The sequence below is a fragment of the Mauremys mutica genome, chromosome 6, assembly GCF_020497125.1.
Source record: "Mauremys mutica isolate MM-2020 ecotype Southern chromosome 6, ASM2049712v1, whole genome shotgun sequence".
NCBI classification, from domain to species: domain Eukaryota; kingdom Metazoa; phylum Chordata; order Testudines; family Geoemydidae; genus Mauremys; species Mauremys mutica.
The window spans coordinates 48023421-48043875 of record NC_059077.1 but is presented as its reverse complement, the minus strand read 5'-3'; the positions used below and the strand labels follow the sequence as shown (position 1 = coordinate 48043875).

The window sequence follows — 20455 nt, the reverse complement described above, 5'->3', positions numbered from 1 at the left end:
CAGCTGACAGGCTACGTCTACACTACCCGCCGTATCGGCGGGTAGCGATCGATTTTTCAGGGATCGATATATCGCGTCTCATCTAGACGCGATATATCGATCCCCGAACGCGCTTATATCGATTCCGGAACTCCACCACCGCGAACGGCGGTGGCGTCGTCGATATGGAGAGCCCCGGAGATCGATCCCGCGCCGTGAGGACGGGTAAGTTATCGATATAAGATACTTCGACTTCAGCTACGTTATTCACGTAGCTGAAGTTGCGTATCTTATATCGATTTTTCCCCTTAGTGTAGACCAGCCCACAGTCTAACATTTGATTAGAGATACAAGTTCAAGTCTTAAAAAACAGAGTTAAAGTAGATTCAATTATTATACTTGCCCTCAACTCCCTCCACCAGTTTCTAATGGATCTACATTTATATTCCTATTCTTGGAATGTCTCTCCCCCACCTTGCTCGTGTGTGTGAAAAAGCCACCCACCCACTCATAAAAAATTAGAGAAAAAATTACTAAAATCGGAGAGTTGGAAACCTAACTCTCTTAAGTTCCTTCGAAAATCCCAGCCTATAAACAAAGTGCTGTCAAATGCACAAAGTGAACAAATTGAAAAATATTATTTTTTCTGTCTTTTCAACATAGTAATCTTAAGAATTATTTGTAAATAGAAGGTACAAATGTTCAGACATAAATGTGATAAGTTAACTTTGTCTCCTTAAAGCTAAGTGGGATGAAATTTCTGTCAGCAACACTAAAACTGAAATAAAGTCAGATATGTATTATATTCAAAAACAGAGGGACCACCTTTGTCACTTCAGAAGAAATCCTAAATTATTGGTTTAGGTTCACAAATTACAAGAAATAAAGTCAATATGATATTAGTATGATTTTGCAGAGAGGAGAAAACTGCACCCTTACCTTTTCTAAAGCTCTCTTTTGTTCCTCAGTTTTTTGAAGTATTGCTTTTGTATGACTAGTGGCTTTATTAAATACTGTCTGTGAAAAAGATGAACAATGACAAGATCATATAGACAAATCTAACAGTATTATATAACTAAATTAATGTATCATTTTACATCCTGTAGAAACTGCCATTCTAGACTCAGGCCTGATCTACACTGGGGTTGGGGGAGGGGAACTCGACCTAAGATACGCAACTTCAGCTACGAGAATAGCGTAGCTGAAGTTGACATATCTTAGGTCGACTTACCTTGCATCCTCATGGCGCGGGGTCAACTGCCGCCACTCCTCTGTCGACTCCGCTTCCGCCTCTCGCCGCAGTGGAGTACAGGAGTTGACGGCAGAGCGATCGGGGATCGATTTATCGCGTCTACACTAGACTTGATACATTGATCCCCGATAGATCGACCACTACCCGCCAATCTGGCGGGTAGTGTAGACGTACCCTTACAGGTGGTATAAAGAATTGTAAGCTCTAGCAGCTATTGGAAGAAGGAAGGGCAGGGGAAGCAAGATAGAAATTAGAATAATATGATTTTAAGGTTTGATATTTCACAACCTGTAAAGGTTAGAACTAACCAGCATATGCTTTTGGAAAGCTGGGATATCAAGGCCTGTTTCTGAAAGACCAAACTTTAAGTCTGTCATTAGTCCCTCAGCTCAGCTGTTCTTTTTGGCACTAATTAAGGACAGAATGTAGAAAGCGCAGAACCTCAGACTGGTTTTCAGTTCCCAGAACACGTGCGTGGAGACTCATGGACAGATTAGGTATTTAACTCCCAAAATTAACCTGCTCACTGGTGACAAATGTCGGCACCTGTGAATCAAAGGGAGCTCTTCTTGATCATAGGTTTTATAGATTCCAAAAGCCAGATTTTGCTTTCATGACAAGGAGCAACCACTTCTTAAAATCTTAAGTAGACTGATATAGCACTATCTATAAAAAATAAATAAATTGTGAGTCAGAGTTGTGAATGCAATTCCTTACTGAGGGATTAAGTCACATATACTTCCTCATATCAACAGACTCATAAGGAAGAAAAAGAAAACTCTTTAAATTAAATTTACATTTAAACTGATTACAAAAATCCTAGTGGTTTTAGTATTCAAGATGTTAAACTTTCAATAGCTGGGCTGCAAACCACAGCTGTGTTTCAACTCCTGCTAGTCTTTGCTATTTTTAAAGTTTAGCAGCATTTCAAGAACATAGAAATGGCCATAATGGGTCAGACCAATGGTCCATCAAAGCACAGTATCCTGTCTTCTTACAGTGGCCAGTGCCAGATACTTCAAAGGAAACTGAACAGAAGACAGTAATTTCAAATGATCCATCCTGTCATACAGTCCCAGTTCTGGCAGTTGGCAGTTTAGGGACACCTGGAGCATGGGGTTCTGTCCCTGACCATGATCTTAACTAATTCTTTTTTGAAACCAGTTATACCTTTGGCCTTCATAGCATCCCAGACAATGAGCTCCACAGGTTGAGTGTACATTGTGTGAAGAAGTATTTCCTTATGTTTGTTTTAAACCTACTGCATATGAATTTCATTGGGTGATCCCTTGTTCCTGTGTTATGCCCAGGGGTAAAGACCTCTATTGTATCACTCCTTAGTTGTCTCTTTTCTAAGATGACCAGTCCCAGACTTCTTAATCTCTACTTCTATCTAAGCTATTCCATACCACTAATCATTTTTGTTGCCGTTCTTTATACCTTTTCCAGTTCTGATATATCTTTTTTGAGATGCGGCAACCAGAACTAAATGCAATATTTAAGGTGTGAGCATACCATGAATTTATATAGTGGTATGATATTTTCTGTTTTTTTATTTCTCTCTTTCCCAGTGGTTCCCTACATTCCATTAGTTTTTTTGACTGCTGCTGCACATTGAATGGGTGGTAACAGCTAATTTAGAACCCATCATTTTGAATTCATAGTTGGAATTATTTTTTCCAATGTGTATTACTTTGCATTTACCAACACTGAATTTCATCTGCCATTTTGTTGCCAGTCACCCAGTTTTGTGAGAACCCTTTGCAACTCTTCAGTAAGTTTTGGATTTAATTATCTTGAGTAATTTTGTATCATCTGCAAATTTTGCCACCTCACTGATCACCCACTTTTCCAGATCATTTATGAATACGTTGAACAGCACTGGTCCCAGCACAGATCCTTGGGGAACTTCACTATTTGCCTCTCCCAATTGCAAAAACTGACCATTTATTCCCACCTGTTGTTTCCTATTTTTTAACTAGTTACTGATCCATGAGTGGACCTTCCTTCTTATCCCATGACTGCTTAGTCTGCTTAAGAGTCTTTGGTGAAGGACCATGTCAAAGGCTTTCTGAAAGTCCAAGTACGCTATATCAACTGAATCATCCCTTGTCCACATGCTTGTTGACACCATCAAAGAATTCTAAAGATAGGCAAGACATGATTTCCTTTTACAAAAGCCATGTTGATTCTTCCCAAAATATTGTGATTATCTGTGTGTCTGATAATTCTGTTCTTTTCCCAAGAGGTTCCCCAGTTCCTAATAAACCGAAAACCCTCCTTCCTACACAATTGTCTCATCCATGCATTGAGACCCTTCAGTTTTACCTGACTTTCTGACCCTGTGTATGGAACTGGAAGCATTTCAGAGGATGCTATCAGGGAAGTCCTGCACTTTAATCTCTTACCTAGCAGCCTAAATTTGGCCTCCAGGACCTCTTTCTTTCCTTTCCCTATGTCACTGAACCTACATGTACCACAACTACTGGCTCCTCCCCTGCACTGCACATAAGTCTGTCTAGATGTCTCATGATACTTGAAACCTTTGCACCCGGAAGGCAATTTACCATGTGGTTCTCCCAGTCATCACAAACCCAACTATCTCTATTTCTAATAATTGAATCCCCCATTACTATTACCTGGCTCTTCCAAGTAACTGGGGTTTCTCCTCAGGAGAGGTATCCTCAGTGCGAGGATACCATGACATCATCTGGAAGGAGGATCCCAACTATGGGATTGTTTGCCTTTGCTTCAACTTGGAGAAAAAAAAATCAAAAAGATCTTTTTTTCTTTTAAGTCCTGTTTGTGTTACAAAAGTAACTTTCAAGGACCCAGGGTACTGTATGAATGATCGTTGACCCAGGTACAATGCCAATACAATTTTAAATGGATGGGACCTAACAGTACTGTAAATGGGTTGTGTAACTACGCTAAAACTTTGGAAATTGATTGTGGTGGCTTTGATTTGAATAGTAAACAAAAACATCACAACACATACAAAAAAGTGATACCCTAATAGTTATTAGGTGTTGTCTTTTATTGTGAGAGATCTGGGCATGAACTGAAAGAAACCTCTAATTTGTGATGAAAGACACAGCACAGGAAGCAACATTAGTAAAAGGAGTCAAAGGAAGATAGCATCCACTGACTAAAGTGGATAGATCCTATAAGGTCAAACTACCAATGTGCTATTATAGCGGTGCCTCTTTCAAGAATAGTTGTGACTGTGTGTGGAAAGCAGTATTCATAATTGCTAGCTCTTTAATATTCAGGTACAGTTAATGCTTTAAATTAAAACCCTGTTAAATAAGCTGTTAATTTAAAAGCACTTCTTACCATATTTTGCAGAATTTTAAGTGCTTCTTCTTTTCCTTCAAGTTGTCTCTGCGATGCTTCAAGCTCTACTTTTAAAATCTCTACCTCCTGAAGTGCAAAAAAACAAAAACATAAAAAACTAAAGTAAAAGCCAGAACAGTCTTATGTCTCAACAAGTTGTTACCAAATGAGCTCCCTTTAGAAGATAATCTTTACCTATTAATATGATTTACAGCTTGTTTCCAATATGACATAATGCTAATGAGAATGTATATTTAAAAAAATGTATTATCAAGCATACATACAATTACTATTTTTCCCATTCTCTGCAAATGTACTTTAAAAACATATGATTGGATTCTGCAGTTCTTTTGTTTTGTGTTTATTCTGGCACAGGCTTTTGAACACTATGCCCTGTTTTGCTTTCTTCTTTTAATTTTACTACAACTGTATATGGATATTATATAATATATGGATACTATTCTAGTATTATTTTGTATATCGAGAATTAAGCAGCTGTCCAAGTAAAAAAGCTCCTACCCAACTGTATCCTCATTAGAATATCTGGATCACCTTCCCTTCTCCTCTTACAAAGTGGTCAGTTTGCAATTTCGAAGAGTTAAAAAGAAAAACCCTCCCTCCGCCCCCTTTCCATATCTGGTGACAAGCAACAATGACCTGCCCCTACTCTGAGTAAACGCACACACACAAACACAAAAGTTCTGTCTTGGAACTTTAGATGAGTCAGAGCAGAAAAGCAATGTTAAGCATGAGGTCTCAGAAAAAAATGTCCTGGATACTTTTAACCGAAGTTCATGTTAAAGATAAGAAGTCAGTCATGTTAATAGCTGAAATTCATTTTGCAGATTTGTAGGTGGTAGAAATCTGACTCGTTGCCAGAACTAGATTCTGCTCCAAAATCAGCACTGACAACCAGCATTTGTTACAGTTCCACTAATTCAGCAACTGATACTGAAATGTGCCTATATTTGGAGGACTGACTTGGGTGACAAGTGGAGCCATTCAGTTGCATATCTCAAAACAAATGGACAAAAATAAACATTTGTTGAACAGATAATGGCAATTGATTTATTCAGTACAGAACATGATTGTATATGCCCTACACCAGGGGTCGGCAACCTCTGGCACGCGGCTCACCAGGGTAAGCACCCTGGCGGGCCGGGCCAGTTTGTTTACCTGCCGCATCGGCAGGTTCGGCCAATCGTGGCTCCCACTGGCCGTGATTCACCGTCCCAGGCCAATGGGGGCGGCGGGAAGCCGCGGCCAGCACATCCCTCAGCTCGCGACACTTCCCACCACCTCCATTGGCCTGGGACGGCGAACCGCGGCCAGTGGGAGCCGCGATCAGCTGAACCTGCCGACGCGGCAGGTAAACAAGTCTGCCCTACACAATCAAGAGTTAAAGTATTTTAGAGTTTCAAAAGTAGTCCTTTTCCTAGAAAATGATAATTTTCTTATCCAGTGATTTTAGCCTTCAATCTAGACTATATAGGCACATATGCTTTGTATTTAGTTTCCACTTACATTTGGTCTCTAGAAGCAGCACACGCCAAATCTTTGGCAAATCATTCCTTTGAAGTATGTCATGTTTAAACTGCAGGACTAAGTAGAAAGTTTCAATAAAATAGGCTCTCTCTCGCAAACTGATTCTCAGATGCATGATGCAGAATGATCCTATTGAGTACAGAGTGTCTCTTGGGAGTTGCTGAACATCTTCAACTCCCACTGAATTTAATGGAAGTTGAGGGTACTCAGCAAATCCCAGGTGTTGAGCACCTTCAGGGACTGGGCCCAGATTTTATGCTATTTGATGATGAATAGAATGGTTTCTGACTTGCATATCCTCTCTATGCCAAAGCTTTATGCTCTTATCCATATACCCTCTTGAAATAGTTTTACTCTGCTAGAATGAATGCTACTATCCCACGGTTTTAGCTGGAGACTCCTATTTTGTTCTCTTTACTTAGCTTTTCATTTTTGTGGTTTGTTTATCTTGTTACTAAGACAATACTAATGTGTAAAGGGTTGTTTTTTGTATTTGTTTTACTTTGACAGTAATAAGATTTGTGTTCCTATGTTTGTCCGCAGTTAACGGAAGTTGCACCACAACACATTCAAATGACAATTTTTCCTTGTACTGTACATCATAGCATCCCAATTTACCAATATTTGATTAATAAACTTGATGATGTTCCTTGAGATTTTACTGTGCTCTGCATGCCAGGGTCCCTTCAACACAGCTGGCTTGAAATAGGCCTGCCAGCTTCCATGTTGGTGCTCCAAGTTTTCAAACTGAGAGTGTCATGAACAGATTGCTGCTAAATGTAGTATTGCCCCTTTAAGGCCCTCCACACTTTGGGAATCTAGAACAAAGAGTCTTCCTCTTCACTGCACTCCCGAATTGGAAAATCCACAGGGTACAGTGACCTTCAGGCTTATAGATCCTGGGGCACAGAATCTTTTAAGTCTCCCAACTAGCTCTTTGATTGACAGAACTCATGTTTACCCAAAAGTTCTGGGTATTCTAAGATCTTCCAATGAAATAACATTATACATATTTTATTACATTATAATAAACAAGCATTTCAAAAGAAGCCCATTCAGGACTAGTACTAACCTCTATAGCCCCCCGAAGTTGTTGCCTTAATTCTTCATTTGACACGTCAGAATTAGACTCTGTATAAAATTGATGAGATACCAACACATTCACAAAACTCCCAATTCTTTTAGTTTTCTTTACCTTTATATTGATAGGAGAGCCCATTTAGACACTCATCATCATCCTTGTAATTTTTATGAGGCTAAATAACACAGAATTACAAAATACATGAAAACAGTATCTATTATGTGGTCTGCAATATTTCACATATAAAGAAGCCAAAGTCAGAAAAAGAGAAGTTTAGCCACACAGAGAATAAATTAATTTCAAGTGTTTCCTTTTACCAAAAAATCACTCTTCCTCCAAATGCATTTTCATTTTTCCTGTATATTTATGAAAAAAAGTGTTTTAAGTTTTCAACATTTAAAAAACAAGACAACAACTAGCTACCAGGTGTTCAAGAACTCTAATTGCATAGAGTGTGGATGACTTGCATGAAGCCTTGCAGGAGTACACGGAAGGAAGCACTACACTGGATCCACTCATTCAACTCATACAGGTGCTTATTATGGGCAACTGCCTATGCCCTAATCCTTCAGTGACCTCCATTCCACATAGGTAGACCCCTATGCAGAGGCCCAGTGAATTCAACATGGTTCCATGTGGACTCAAGCTCTGCTTGCATGGAGCTCATTGCACAGACTCTTATCACTTAGGGTGCAAGCAGAAGCATTGTGAAATTGACTGGGATTGCACAAGTCTCATAAATTTCACACTGGTCCTGCTGACACCAACAAAAGAGCAATTATGTTGGACAGTTTGGTTTATGTTGGAGTGAGTGAGCCAGAGTCACTAGAACACCAAAGAAGGAAACACTCAGTTGGGGGTAGTAAGAATAACTAAAAAGATATTTGAAGGGGGGGGGGGAAGGAGAAGCACTAACGGTTGACTATATTCACAGCATTGCCACCTTTATATAAAATTCAAGACTAATAATAAGAAAACAGAGAGCTTCAAATGCTGTAGAGTGACTTTTTAAGGGTGAGATTGTTCCTGAACTATAATTTCAATGAAATATCAAGCATAGATGTTTGATATTTAGTTGGAAACTAAATTTTAGATATTATTTCAGGGATGATGTACTTAAGCAGCTTACAGACACAAGGAAGTGGAACAGGACTGTGTCATTCCAATTCCTCCATTAAAAAATAATAATAAAATAATAATATTAATAATATATGGAGATGTGCCTATCTCATAGAACTGGAAGGAACCTTGAAAGGTCATTGAGTCCAGTCCCCTGCCTTCACCAACTGGACCAAGTACTGTCCCTGACAGTTCCCCTGATCCCTAAATGGCCTGCTCAAGGATTGAACTCACAACCCTGGGTTTAGCAGGCCAATGCTCAAACCACTGAGCTATCCCCCCCATAAGCAAAGAAAATTAGTCTGCTTCTCCCCCCACCCCCTTATTTCCTGATCTCTTTGTCAAACCTCACTTTCAATGACCCCATTAAAGAGGGGTCATAGGACCAGTAGCTGGAAGGGAAAAATCCAATATAGCTTCAACATAGCATTTGAAGAGGCTGGAGGGAGAGCTGAGACCATCCCCAAACTAAACTGAAATTAAAGTCTAATGCATTTGGCTGTATTTATACAATAGTTCAGTGTATATCATGCTAAATCAACTCCCAAAAGTCTAATGTAAATAAACATTTTTATTCAGCAATTCACAGTCAACATATTCTTCATTCTGTTTGTCATAAAAATATCTCAGCACTGCAGAGCAGTATCAGAAAATATAAGCAGCATAACTAAAATTCTTAAGCATTATTAGACTGCTAAAGGTGACTAACTTTACGGTGACATGACATGAGCTCGAAAGACTACAACACTAACTTTTAAGATTATATCAGTTACCAATGTATTGTGCAAACATTACAGGCACGTCTTAAAAATATTTCATTAGAGGTTCTCAAAATGTTTTAGAAACATTTTGAATAAAGCTTCATAACACTCTTGTGAGGTAGATTATTTTCTCAATTTCACAAACAGAGAAACTTTAGGGGCAAATAATTAACTAAAAGTTAGTCTTACCAGAACTATTTTGTCGGCTGCATCTAGTAATGCCACTTATCCCAGGCTTTTTGGATGACACATCATACAAACCATTGCATTTTGAATAGTGAAAAATTGCAGCATCACTTTCTTCCCCTTTCTTTAGCAGAAGGGGACTGAAGATCTTATCAGACCCTTTCCTAGATCTAAATGTGTGCACATTTAAACCTTCCATTTCATAGACACCACCAGGCCTTCTACCAAGTCCATTTCCCAAGTCTCCACGTGTCATGTCATCCTCTTCACCTTCCGAGTCTCTCTCCTCCTGTTTGCTTTGTAATGTGAACACCTCACTCATTGGCAATGCGAACGATGTCTTCTTCAGAACTCTATATACCTATTTTGAAAGGGAAAAGATCCTCAAACAAAGTAGCAGTACAGAAGGGAACGTAGTACTTTGTCTGAGATGAAGTGAAAAATCTTGTGTTTTTAGAGTCCCCGTGTTTTCCAACACCATGTTCAGGATCCCAGAAAATGTCTACTGTGCACATGAACAAAACACACTAAGACAATCTAAGTTATTTGTCCATAAAATTACCTGGTAGGTAAGCAGGAGTAATTCTGGTGACTTGAATCTACAATTAAACCAATAGATCGGTTTTAACTGACACAAAAGCAGCAGGTATTTTCAGTTTGTTCAAAGTATGTTTCTAATAACATAAAAGCATATCAGTGTTCTGGTCTCTGCCAACAAGGCACAAGAGAACACGCCTACCTACCTACTCACCAGGTTTCTTTACTTTAAAAAAAAAAAAAAGGCAGTAAAGAGGAAGTATTATTAGGTTTACAATTCACTAGGTACAAAAGTCACATCAAGTTTTCTGAAGTGTCTAACATTTAGTTCATGCCCAAGTAATTCATGTACAGTAGAAGTATAAGAAAAATTATTCCCTTCTGAACTGTCTAAAACTAAATTTAATGGATTTAGTTTTAAACAATTTAATACTATTTTCAGTTGAGGCTTGTTCAGTGATAGACATTTAATTTGTAAAAACAATTAAACCTTTATAAAGAGGAAAAGCTTTATATCCTTTCTTTAGTCACAGATCACCTTCACTCTGTGTATATTATTTTTAGCATGTTGAAATGTCAACACCAGCTGACTTGGTAACATTTTCAACACTACAATAGTTGCAAGCTGATGTAAACATTTCTAAATTATAGCCCACTAATTTGGACTTTACCTCTCTTAATTTTCAATATGATTTAATAATAATTTGATAGATGTTGGAACCACTAATCCCAGGATTTTTTTCTAAGAAAAGGGAGGTCACCATTTATCTTTTAGGCATTTCCATTGTGCCCATCACCATGATGTCTAGCGCTAGAAATTAAGAATCAGAAAACAATTTATCTCCAAGCTTCCAAACTCAACTGCTGCTACTTATTTGGTTTACAAACTCAATTCTTCCTGCCAACCCTGTCTCCTTATCTTCTCTCATGGAAGAAACACAGTGATAGATAGTCCTGGATTATTTTAATTAATAAAATTGTGTAAACTCCAGTCACATTTTAAATATATTTTGAATTCCTCCCAACTGAAACAGCATCCTGCAACCAGAAAACACAGAAGATCATGCTGAGACTGCAAGGCAAGAAAATCAAAGGCCAAATTCTGCCTCCAGGTATACTGGTAATGCAGAGCTTCATCTTTTCTTGTGAGCAGAAAGTAGCAACACAGACCAAAACAGATACTCTAGAACAGCAGTTCTCAAACTGCGGGTTGGGACCCCAAAGTGGGTCACAACTCCGTTCCAATGGGGTTGCCAGGGCTGGCGTTAAGACTTGCTGGGGCCCAGGGCTGAAGTCGAAGTCTGAGTCCTACCGCCCAGGACCAAAGCTGAAGCCTGAGCTCTGCTTCGGTTTTGGCTCCCCGGCCTGGTTTGGCAGGGCTTGGGCTCTGTCTTTGGACCCACACATGGGATAGGGGGGCTTGGGCGGGCTCAGGCTTTGGTCCCCACTCCTGGGGTCATGTAGTAATTTTTTGATCAGAAGTGGGTCATGGTGCAATGAACTTTGAGAACCACTGCTCTAGAATCAATAATTCAGATGGACAGCCTACTGGATAGTGTGCATACTGGATAGTGTATGAATATTGACTTGTTAAATGTTTATTCATTAGCAAACCTAATTAAATTTCTATTTACAGTATTTTTTGACAGACTAATGGATTATTTTTTTCAGTAATGTTAGTTGAGTGGCCCACTGAACAAATATGTAAAGTTTAAAATTGCACCACACTGCTTAGAAACTCATCTATGTGTTGAAAAAGAAACTCTCAACATACACCTGGCTGTTTGAAAGAGGGTAATCAGCAAAGTCTGTCTCTAATCAGTTACTTCTTATTAGACTCAAAGTTATAAAACTAGAACAGATACGCTATATAGGGTAAATTCCTACTCTTTACACAGGACACCTAGAAAGATAAAATGATACTTAGTTATTATGGCGAAGGGCACATTAGAAATACCACAGTGAATAAACTGTTGTGACAGTGCTGTGATGAGGTCCAGTCCAGCATGTATCACAGAGCTGAAACTGCCCAGTAATCACAATTGAATACTTTACCGGGTTACAAACCATGATTTATACCTATTGTGAAAGAGGCTTATTTAGAATATAAAAACACAACTTCTGAGAGCCATCCGTAGGCAGCCCTCTGTATATAAGCAGCTATGTTAAGAACATGATAGCTCATTTTTCTATCAGCCTGAATAAAAATATTAAAGCTCACAGGTCGCTGTAAGGCAGTTGTAGTCAGTTATTGTTCAGTTAGTAGGAAGTTTCACAAGAGGTGCACAGACAACTAAAGTTTTTTTTAAACTAGGTTTGTGCACTTTTTTGTTCTTTAAAATTTATAAAGGTCAAAAGGCATTTTTAAAAATTATTTTTCCTCTGCCTGTTTTTACACTAAAAATTCAAGTCATGTCTAATCTAAAGGACTATGTGGCTTTGTTTACATTGGGAATTAAAGGTCTGAAAAATCCTAGCTGTGTAGCTCCATTACCAGTGGAATGGATGAAAGCTGCAGCATAGACAAGGCTCAGGCATTTTTAGTGAGCTCATTTTTAATGTCTGAGCCTACCTAAGCTTTGTCTACACAACTGCTTTCTCTGCTGCACCTGAGGGAAACCACAGGTATAAAAAAAATCCAGCTAGATACAAGGAGAGAGAGTGTTCCAGTGTAAACAGGTCCTGAATTTCTAATTTAAAATATAGACAACTGTTAACCTTTTCAAGTCTTCTTTACACATCCTAACACCAACAAAAGGATTACAAGACCAATGTTTCTCCTTTTGCAGGACACTTTTGAATAGCAGTAAGATATTGAAAGTCAGGGCCAAAAAAGATATTCTGGTCAACGTGCAGGAGTGAAAAAAGTAGATGGCTCTAGTGATGAAGCACCTAATTCCAGGAAGTGGGCAATGCCATTAACTAACACTCAAGAAATCAAACCCTTTGCACTCCCCTGTGCACACGTGTGATTTCTCCTAGAGAGCGAGGAAAATAATCACACCTGTGTACAGAGGAGCGCAGTCCCCGCACTCAAGCTGTGCAGCATCCCCCATGCTACCCATCAGCCCTGACCCCAGAGCGCCTGGCAGACCCTGAAACCTGTGCGCCTACAGCACCCAGTGGGTATTGCTGCTTCCAATTGTGCAAACCTTGTTTTATTACCAAACCCACCGCCTGCACTCTACCTCCAAAAAGGCCTCTCTGGCCTTCCTCCTCCTGCCCCCAGCTCCCCAACCTTTCCCCTCAGCAGCCTCCCTGGAGCGCCCAACCCTGCAGCCCAGCCGCACCCCTCGCAGGCTCCCGTGTGCTGCATTCCCAGCCCGGCCCGGGGGAACCGCCCCAGGCGGCGCCGCTGCTGCCCCTTCCAGGCAGGATGCCAGGGCCCGTTCGAGCCCAGCGGCGGGAAACCCCGCGGAGCTCCTCGCACCCGTCGGGACAGGCCCGGCAGCAGCCACCGGGAGACTGCGACCACTCCGCGGCCCACGAACCTGGGTCTCTACGCTCCGCAACCGCCCGCGTTTCCTCGTCCCCCGCCTGCGAGTACCTGCAGCGCGGTCACTCCCTCGGGGGCAGGGCCTCAATCAGCGCCGCCCCCCGGCAGGCGCTCTGCATGGCTTTCCGTGTGGGGCCTTAGCCAGGGTAGGAGTGGGGCAGGGCGGGAGAGCGAAAGCACCGGGGGAAGGCAGGTCGTGATGCTCCCCTCATGCCCCAGAGCCGTGGGTGAGCCCGCAGGCAGAAAGCAGCCAGGAGATTGTGGCAGTGAGGGCATGGGCAGAGCTCAGCCTGGCACCCAACTGCCGTCTTAGCATTTATTACCTGCTGGGCCACAGGAGAGACACAGAGATGGTGTATATGCAATTGCTGATACTTCAGCTTATAGCCAAAAGGTTAAAAGCTCCCCCTGCAGAGTGGATTCCCTAACTGCCTATTGTATATATGGCTTCTTATAACTTCTAATGCATCTGGTGCTGGCCCCTTTCAGAGACTGGATTCAACATTGGATGAGCCATCGGCCTGATGTCCTATGACAATTCTTATAGCACAGGAGACATTGAATATTTTGAACTCCATGGGATGCTCCATCAATGAGCTATTAATGGCTAGTGATGTTCGCATAGAAGATAAAAGGCTAAAATAGATGTAGAGGTATACAAGTTACATGTCTCTACCAACCCACTTTTTTCCCCTGAGACTATAGTTCTAGATGTTGCATTAGATTTGTGGAATGTAAGTAAAATAGACCCATTAACGCTTTTTATATTAATGTACTTTAATTTTCATGTTCAAAAAATACTTTACAAAAAAAAAACAAAAAAAAGCCAAAATTTGCTTTATGGAAGTACACACAGAACTTGTTCAGATTGATTTGAAGGACTATAATGCAAACAACCAGTTAAGACATTTTTCCTCTTCGAGCAGGTGATAACTTTAAGCAACTCTGGCAGTTTCTTCCTCTTGTAAGATTCTGTAGTCCTTATTCAAGCAACACTCCCATTGTGTTCAGTGGGAATGTCACTTGCAGGATCTGGCTCAGAGGGCTCACAACCCACCATGAACAAACAAGATTAATTTGGATGGGTTTAATGCTATCCTTTCACACAGATCTTTGTTAACAGAGTCCAATCACATCATTTCCTTCCCCCCAGCCACTCAAACAGGTACAGTGAAACCTATAAATAATGACGAGCAAGGAGTCTGCTAGTATTGTAGCTGTAATAACAGCTGGATGAATAACGCAGTACAATTAATAAAGAGGAATTCTTGCAGGGACTGACATTTAACTGGCCATTATGACAGATGACCACAGGCTGTCAAGCTCAGGTTTCACTGTAGTCACTTACATCTGTCCCCAAACAGTAATTCACATTCCCCTTTCCACAAAATCATATACTGCTGCTTCTTTAAACCTTCCATTCACAAAAACTTTATTTTATTCACTTTGGGTGACTTTTAATCAACATAAAATGAGCAATGGTTTACGGTATGGAGAAATATTTGATGATATGCTCCTCTATGCTATGAAGAAGCTTCTGCTGTTTTAAAATATCTTAGCATTTGAAAACAGCTCACAAAAGTCATGCATTTCACATTACCTACCATGAACATAAGCTTTCAAATATATACTCACTCCATTGTAGTCTGGAGCTTTCTCTAATGTAAGAACAGCCTATGTGTGCTCCTGACTTCCCTCTATGACCATTTTATAATATAGATCCCAGCTCCTCTCAGGACAAAATCCATCCTTCAGTGGTTGGCATTATTTTAACCATATCAGATTCATCAGTATGATCAATCATTATTATAATTCCTCAGTTTCTCAGATTAAAAAATCATAGTCCCTGAAGTGCAACTGAACAAAGAAAGGTTAGTTAGCCATGCCACAATTACAAATTTCATTTATTGAATGGTCAGAATAACCTGGGGAAAAAAAGTCCAACATGTTCCTTTTTCCTCAAATTTCAGTTGTTGTCTTTCATCCACTGCTCAATCCACTGTACAATCTGGTCTAAATTCCGCTCCAGGTCCTCTGGCGTGTTACTAGGCAACTGGTGTACAATTTCTTCCTTATAAGATGACATTGCCTCTTCATAAATAGTCTGGAAAATCTCACATTGAATGTTGTCCTGTAGTTTTTTCCCTTTGTACCCTCTAACACAAAAACAAAAAACACAGATTTTATATATATAAAAAATAAGAGGACTTTATATCCTTATTTTATACAAAACCCTGAATTTATATTCTTGAAAGGCTCCTATGAATCTGCATGATAATTCACCTTCATTTACTCCACTGATTTACCTGCTTTCAAGTCTGTCGTACAGAAATGAGTTTTCAGTGCGAAGTACAAATACTATATGAAACCAACGTTCTGGGAAGAAGTCACAGCCATGATAATCAACAATAACTCCACCTTCATTCATTTTGTCTTCTAGTTCATCAATTACCTACAGAAAAAAGTCAGACAAAGGCACAAGAAAACTAGATGCAGCTTCTTTGTACAGTAAAAGCTTTTTATCTGGCAATGTTGGGGGAAAATGAGGGTAAGTAAAAAATTCTGGTTAACTAATAGGGAGGGAGTTTGGATGTGGGAGGGGGCTTAGGGCTGGGAGTTGGGGCATAGGAGAGGGTGCAGGGCATGGGCTCTGGAAGCGAGTTTGGATGTGGGAGGGGCTTTGGGGCAGGGGTGCTGGATCCGGGTGGCACTCACCTTGGGCAGCTCCCCACAAGCTGCTCCTAGGTGGAGGTGTGGCTAGCTGGCCCTCCACGCTGCCTCCCCCTGCAGGCACCGCCCCCACAGCTCCTAGAGCCTATGCCCTGCACCCCCTCCCACACGCCGAACCCTTCATGGCCGTTCCTCTGCCTAGAAGCAGCAGGGGCATGTCACTGCTTCCAGGGAGCCACGCAAAGCCAGATAGGAAGCCTGCCGGCCCCACGCCAACCAGACTATAAAACAGACTTTCAATGAAGATCAGAAATGCCAGTTTACAGAGCTTTCCAGTGGTAAAGTGCCAGATAAACACAGCTTTTACTGTAATTAACCCCACCCCCACCTTCAATATGCTAGATTTTTAAGTTGGACTCACTCGGTCTTCATCCAAAATTGGGCATTCATATTCCTCATCAAAGCCTTCATATAATTCCCCTACAGAAAAAAGAGTCCATGTTATTTTGTGAGATAATGGTAGTCATTTGACAACACATTTATGTTAATCCGACACTGACAGTCAATAGAAATTGTATTTATTTTTCAAGTTCTTTAAAATCTATTGTATAGGATTTTTTCCAAAAAACAAATGCCATGGATAAAAGCATTAGCTTGAACATTAAAGGTGGGTGGATTGATTTAAATCAGCAAACAGGAAACCTGGATTTAAATAACTGATTTTAATCATGTTTTGCATTTGAACTTTTTAGTTATTTTCCTAAAGAAAAAAGTTGATTCTTCTTGGTTGGTACCAATTCACATACTGATTTGCAACTAAATATGGCCTTTACACTAAATTTGCGGTTTCTTTTTGCTAAGCAGGAGGGCACTACATCTATACAAATGTATTTAAGCAATTATATAGCTTAGTTTACATTTATAAAAATTCTTGAGTTTTACAGTTTTTATGATTTTAGAATATGGTTAATGATACATTTCTTATTTACTAGATGATTAATTTTTTATTTGTGATGCTAGGCTCTCTTTAGATTAATATTTAATTAAAAATGCATAAAACAGAATTTTTATTAAATAAAGTACCTTAAGATACATAAGAAAAAGGTTTATCAAAACATGTTTCGCCCTCAAAACTAACAAATACATTAAATAAAGGAATTACTCTCTGCACTTAGTGAAGTGAACTGATTATTTCTGGTCTCCATGTCCTTCAAGATTTTAGAACTAGTAGATATCATCCTGTTGCAGCTAGTTTTTGATTCATAGATTGAAAGAGGAAAACAAGTGCTCCTTCTTTTCAACTTCCAATTGATTTCCTAACTTTGAATGAACTAGTTGAATAAACTGAAAAGAATAAAATATTCTCTTTGCATCTCAGAAGAGGCTACAGCTGTCAAAAGCTGCAACAAACCCCAGTACCACCTCTGCCTGCATATCTATTCAAGGGACACCGTCATGAGACCTAACCACATCAGCCACGCCATCCAGGGCTCATTCACCTGCACATCTACCAATGTGATATATGCCATCACTACCATGTACATTGGCCAAAGCGGACAGTCTCTACGCAAAAGAATAAATGGACACAAATCTGACATCAGGAATTATAACATTCAAAAACCAGTAGGAGAACGCTTCAATCTCCCTGGACACTCAACAACAGACTTAAAAGTGGCAATTCTTCAACAAAAAAACTTCAAAAACAGACTCCAACGAGAAACTGCAGAACTGAAAATAAAGATTGGGAATGGATGGGTCACTACAAAAACTTATTTTCCCCTGCTGATACTCACACCTTCTTGTCAACTGTTTGAAATGGGCCACCCTGTTTACATTGGCCTCATTAGCACCACAAAAGTGATTTCCACCCCTTCTTGTCAACTGTTGAGAATAGCCCACTTCCACCTTAATTGAATTTGCTCATTAGCCCTGACCCCCCAATTGGTAAGGCAACTCCCATCTTTTCATATGCTGTGTATTTATACCTCCCTACTGTATGTTCCACTCCATGCATCTGATGAAGTGGGTTTTAGCCCATGAAAGCTTATGCCCAAATAAATTTATTAGTCTCTAAGGTGCCACAAGGACTCCTTGTTGTAAAAGCTGATTTAGCACTTCAGAGAATTCTGGTTCTAGGTGCACAGCCATTGACTTCCACCAGTTCAGTGGTCTGGCGTTTCTTTAAAACTTGTCTGCAAATATGTACTGCTTCATATTATTTCTGGTATTTAATTTAAATGACTAACAGATTATCATAAGTGTAGACCTTTATGTTGACAACCTATTTCAAATTTAAATAGTTTATTTTTTAAAAATCCTGTTTTTAATTTAAATAAAAAATCCAATTCATTTTTAAAATATCAATTTGTATCCACACTTCATTAAAACATCTGTCATATCAGAAGCCTCTTAGTACCAAATTATGCCTCCATATTGCAAAGCTGCTTAGGGAAATGAAGACATGAGGTGCAGTTGTATAAGGGTGGGAAGTATGGTGAGCAGCTGGTCATGCTACACCTTTAAAAAGGTGCAGTTAACACTTTCCCAAGTGTTTATCTTTCAGTTGTCTCAGGGCTTCATCTGCAACCCTTATGCCTGTAAGCAGTCTTCACTGATTACAAAGGCCCTATCTTGCATCTGAATCTACACAAGCAGACCCCCATGGGCAGTGGGTATCACAGACTGGGGAGGCTGTGCCTCCCCAAACAGCCAGGTGTGGCCCTGCCCCCATTCCACTCCATGCCCTCCTTGCTTCCTGCTCTGGGGTTCCCTCTGTGCAGTGGCCCTGGCTTGGGCACTCTGCGGGCTGGGGGAGCTAGCCTGGGCGAAGGCCAGCGGCCACAGTGTAGGAGCTCTAGGTTCCATCAGTTGCGGAAGAGGCAAGACAGAAGTTCACATGCCACCCACGCATGTATTCTGTTTTACAACCTACCTTCTTTTGCCAAATCACCCACATTAACATATGTTGCCCCTACTCTTGCTGCAAGCTCTTTGCCCAGTGTAGTCTTCCCTACACCAGGAGTACCTATAAAACAAATTATATAAAGTGATAAGTTATTTAAGTCAATGCCAGTCATATAATGTATTTGTATCATACCTAACATAAGTACATTAGCAAAATAAATACATTATGGTACATTACAACCATAAACTCACTGATAAGCTCAATTATGTTAAAATGACAAAAAATAAAATTTAGATTTAAAGGAACCAAGTCATCTGTGCAGATCTGAAAGGCCACAAACGTTTCCTTAAATAAGTCAGCCAGAAAAGTGCACAAAAAAAAACCCCACCAAACACCCAGCCCCCACAGAATAATGGGGGAGAAGAAAGTTCTGCAAGAAAATACACATCTGAATGGCATCAACAAATAAAAGTGAAATCTGCTCTATACTATGCAACTTAAAACTGACCCTGGTATCATCATATGGTCATGGTAAAATCCTAGCAACACTCTGCTGAAACCTTAAGTTTGAAAGCCAGTTGTCAGACTACCTGTGTGAATGCATTGCTGCCATTAAAGATGATTAGGGTTGGAAGGGACCTCAGAAGGTCATCTAGTCCAACCCCCTGCTCAAAGGGGGAACTAATCCCCAGACAGATTTGTCCCCTGGTTCCCTAAATGGCCCCCTCAAGAATTGAACTCACAACCCTCGGTTTAGCAGGCCAATGCTTAAACCACTGAGCTAGCTATCTCCCCAATTCATAGCAAACAACTGATGGAAAAAAATTCCTGTCAGACTGTGATGTGTCAAAAGCTGCTAATGGGTCTAACCAAAGTAATAAAACATGTAATGGGATCACTAGCCTTTTCAATGGTTAAGCCACTTAACCCCAGGCAGGGGGAGAGATTGTTCAGTGGTTTGAGCACTGACCTACTAAACCCAAGGTTGTGAGTTCAATCCTTGAGAGATCCATTTAGGAATCTGGGGCATAAATTTTTTTTATCAGGGACAGTACTTGGTCCTGCTAGTAAAGGCAAGGGACTGAACTCAATGACCTTTCAAGGTCCCTTCCAGTTCTATGACATAGGTGTATCACCATGTATTTATTAATTTTCTCTAGTTTCACAACCACTCCCAGATTCCCCACTGGCAGGGACAAAAGAAACGAACATTACAGACTCCGCTGCAGGATCGCTATGGATCTCGTACTGATCGCTCAGGCCAGCAGCGAACCCCTCTTCGCTCAGTGACCATGTGCAACGTGGGGACCCACGGCTCAGCCAGCCCAGGGCAGGCGGCGGGGCGGCCCCGGGATCCCATGTCGCTGCTCCGGCGCCACGGGCACGGCTCTCACGGTCGCTTACCCGTGAGCAGGATGTTGGGCCGCCGCATGTCTGGCGTCTCGCCGGCTGCTGGGACGAAAGCAGCAGACTAGTCACCTAGGAGACACGTGAGCACCTTCCCGGGGCCTTCCCTAGCCTCCAGGCCCGGCGCACACTAAGGCCGTCAGCAGCTGCCCCACCGCCGCTTGATTTGTTTGCGGAGGCT

The 20455-nt window shown here is 40.7% G+C and overlaps 2 protein-coding genes across 3 annotated transcripts in view; both read right to left on the bottom strand.

Moving 5' to 3' along the window:
- CCDC125 (coiled-coil domain containing 125) overlaps positions 1 to 13252 on the bottom strand; it is a 40471-nt gene extending 27219 nt beyond the window's left edge. The window contains exons 1-6 of the mRNA XM_045022127.1: positions 13087 to 13252; positions 9822 to 9858; positions 9263 to 9620; positions 7185 to 7243; positions 4568 to 4654; positions 919 to 996 (exon numbers count right to left, since the gene is read on the bottom strand). Of these exons, the coding sequence (XP_044878062.1) occupies positions 919 to 996; positions 4568 to 4654; positions 7185 to 7243; positions 9263 to 9620; positions 9822 to 9858; positions 13087 to 13112 (645 nt within the window). The 5' untranslated portion in view covers positions 13113 to 13252. The remainder of the gene's footprint in view (positions 1 to 918; positions 997 to 4567; positions 4655 to 7184; positions 7244 to 9262; positions 9621 to 9821; positions 9859 to 13086) is intronic.
- AK6 (adenylate kinase 6) lies at positions 9549 to 20445 on the bottom strand. 2 transcript variants are annotated; one of them, XR_006580628.1, is made up of 7 exons: positions 20272 to 20445; positions 18895 to 18987; positions 16384 to 16442; positions 15599 to 15744; positions 15218 to 15448; positions 9822 to 9858; positions 9549 to 9620 (listed from the first exon to the last, which is right to left on the bottom strand). XR_006580628.1 is itself a non-coding variant. In XM_045022129.1 (5 exons), exons 1-5 carry the CDS (start codon positions 20297 to 20299, stop codon positions 15259 to 15261), a joined length of 516 nt encoding a protein of 171 aa, XP_044878064.1. In that variant the 5' UTR covers positions 20300 to 20445; the 3' UTR covers positions 14708 to 15258. The 2 variants fall into 2 exon arrangements, 1 of the variants encoding a protein (XP_044878064.1); XM_045022129.1 differs by lacking the exons at positions 9549 to 9620; positions 9822 to 9858 and having other exon boundaries at positions 14708 to 15448.
- Positions 20446 to 20455: the final 10 nt, after the last annotated feature.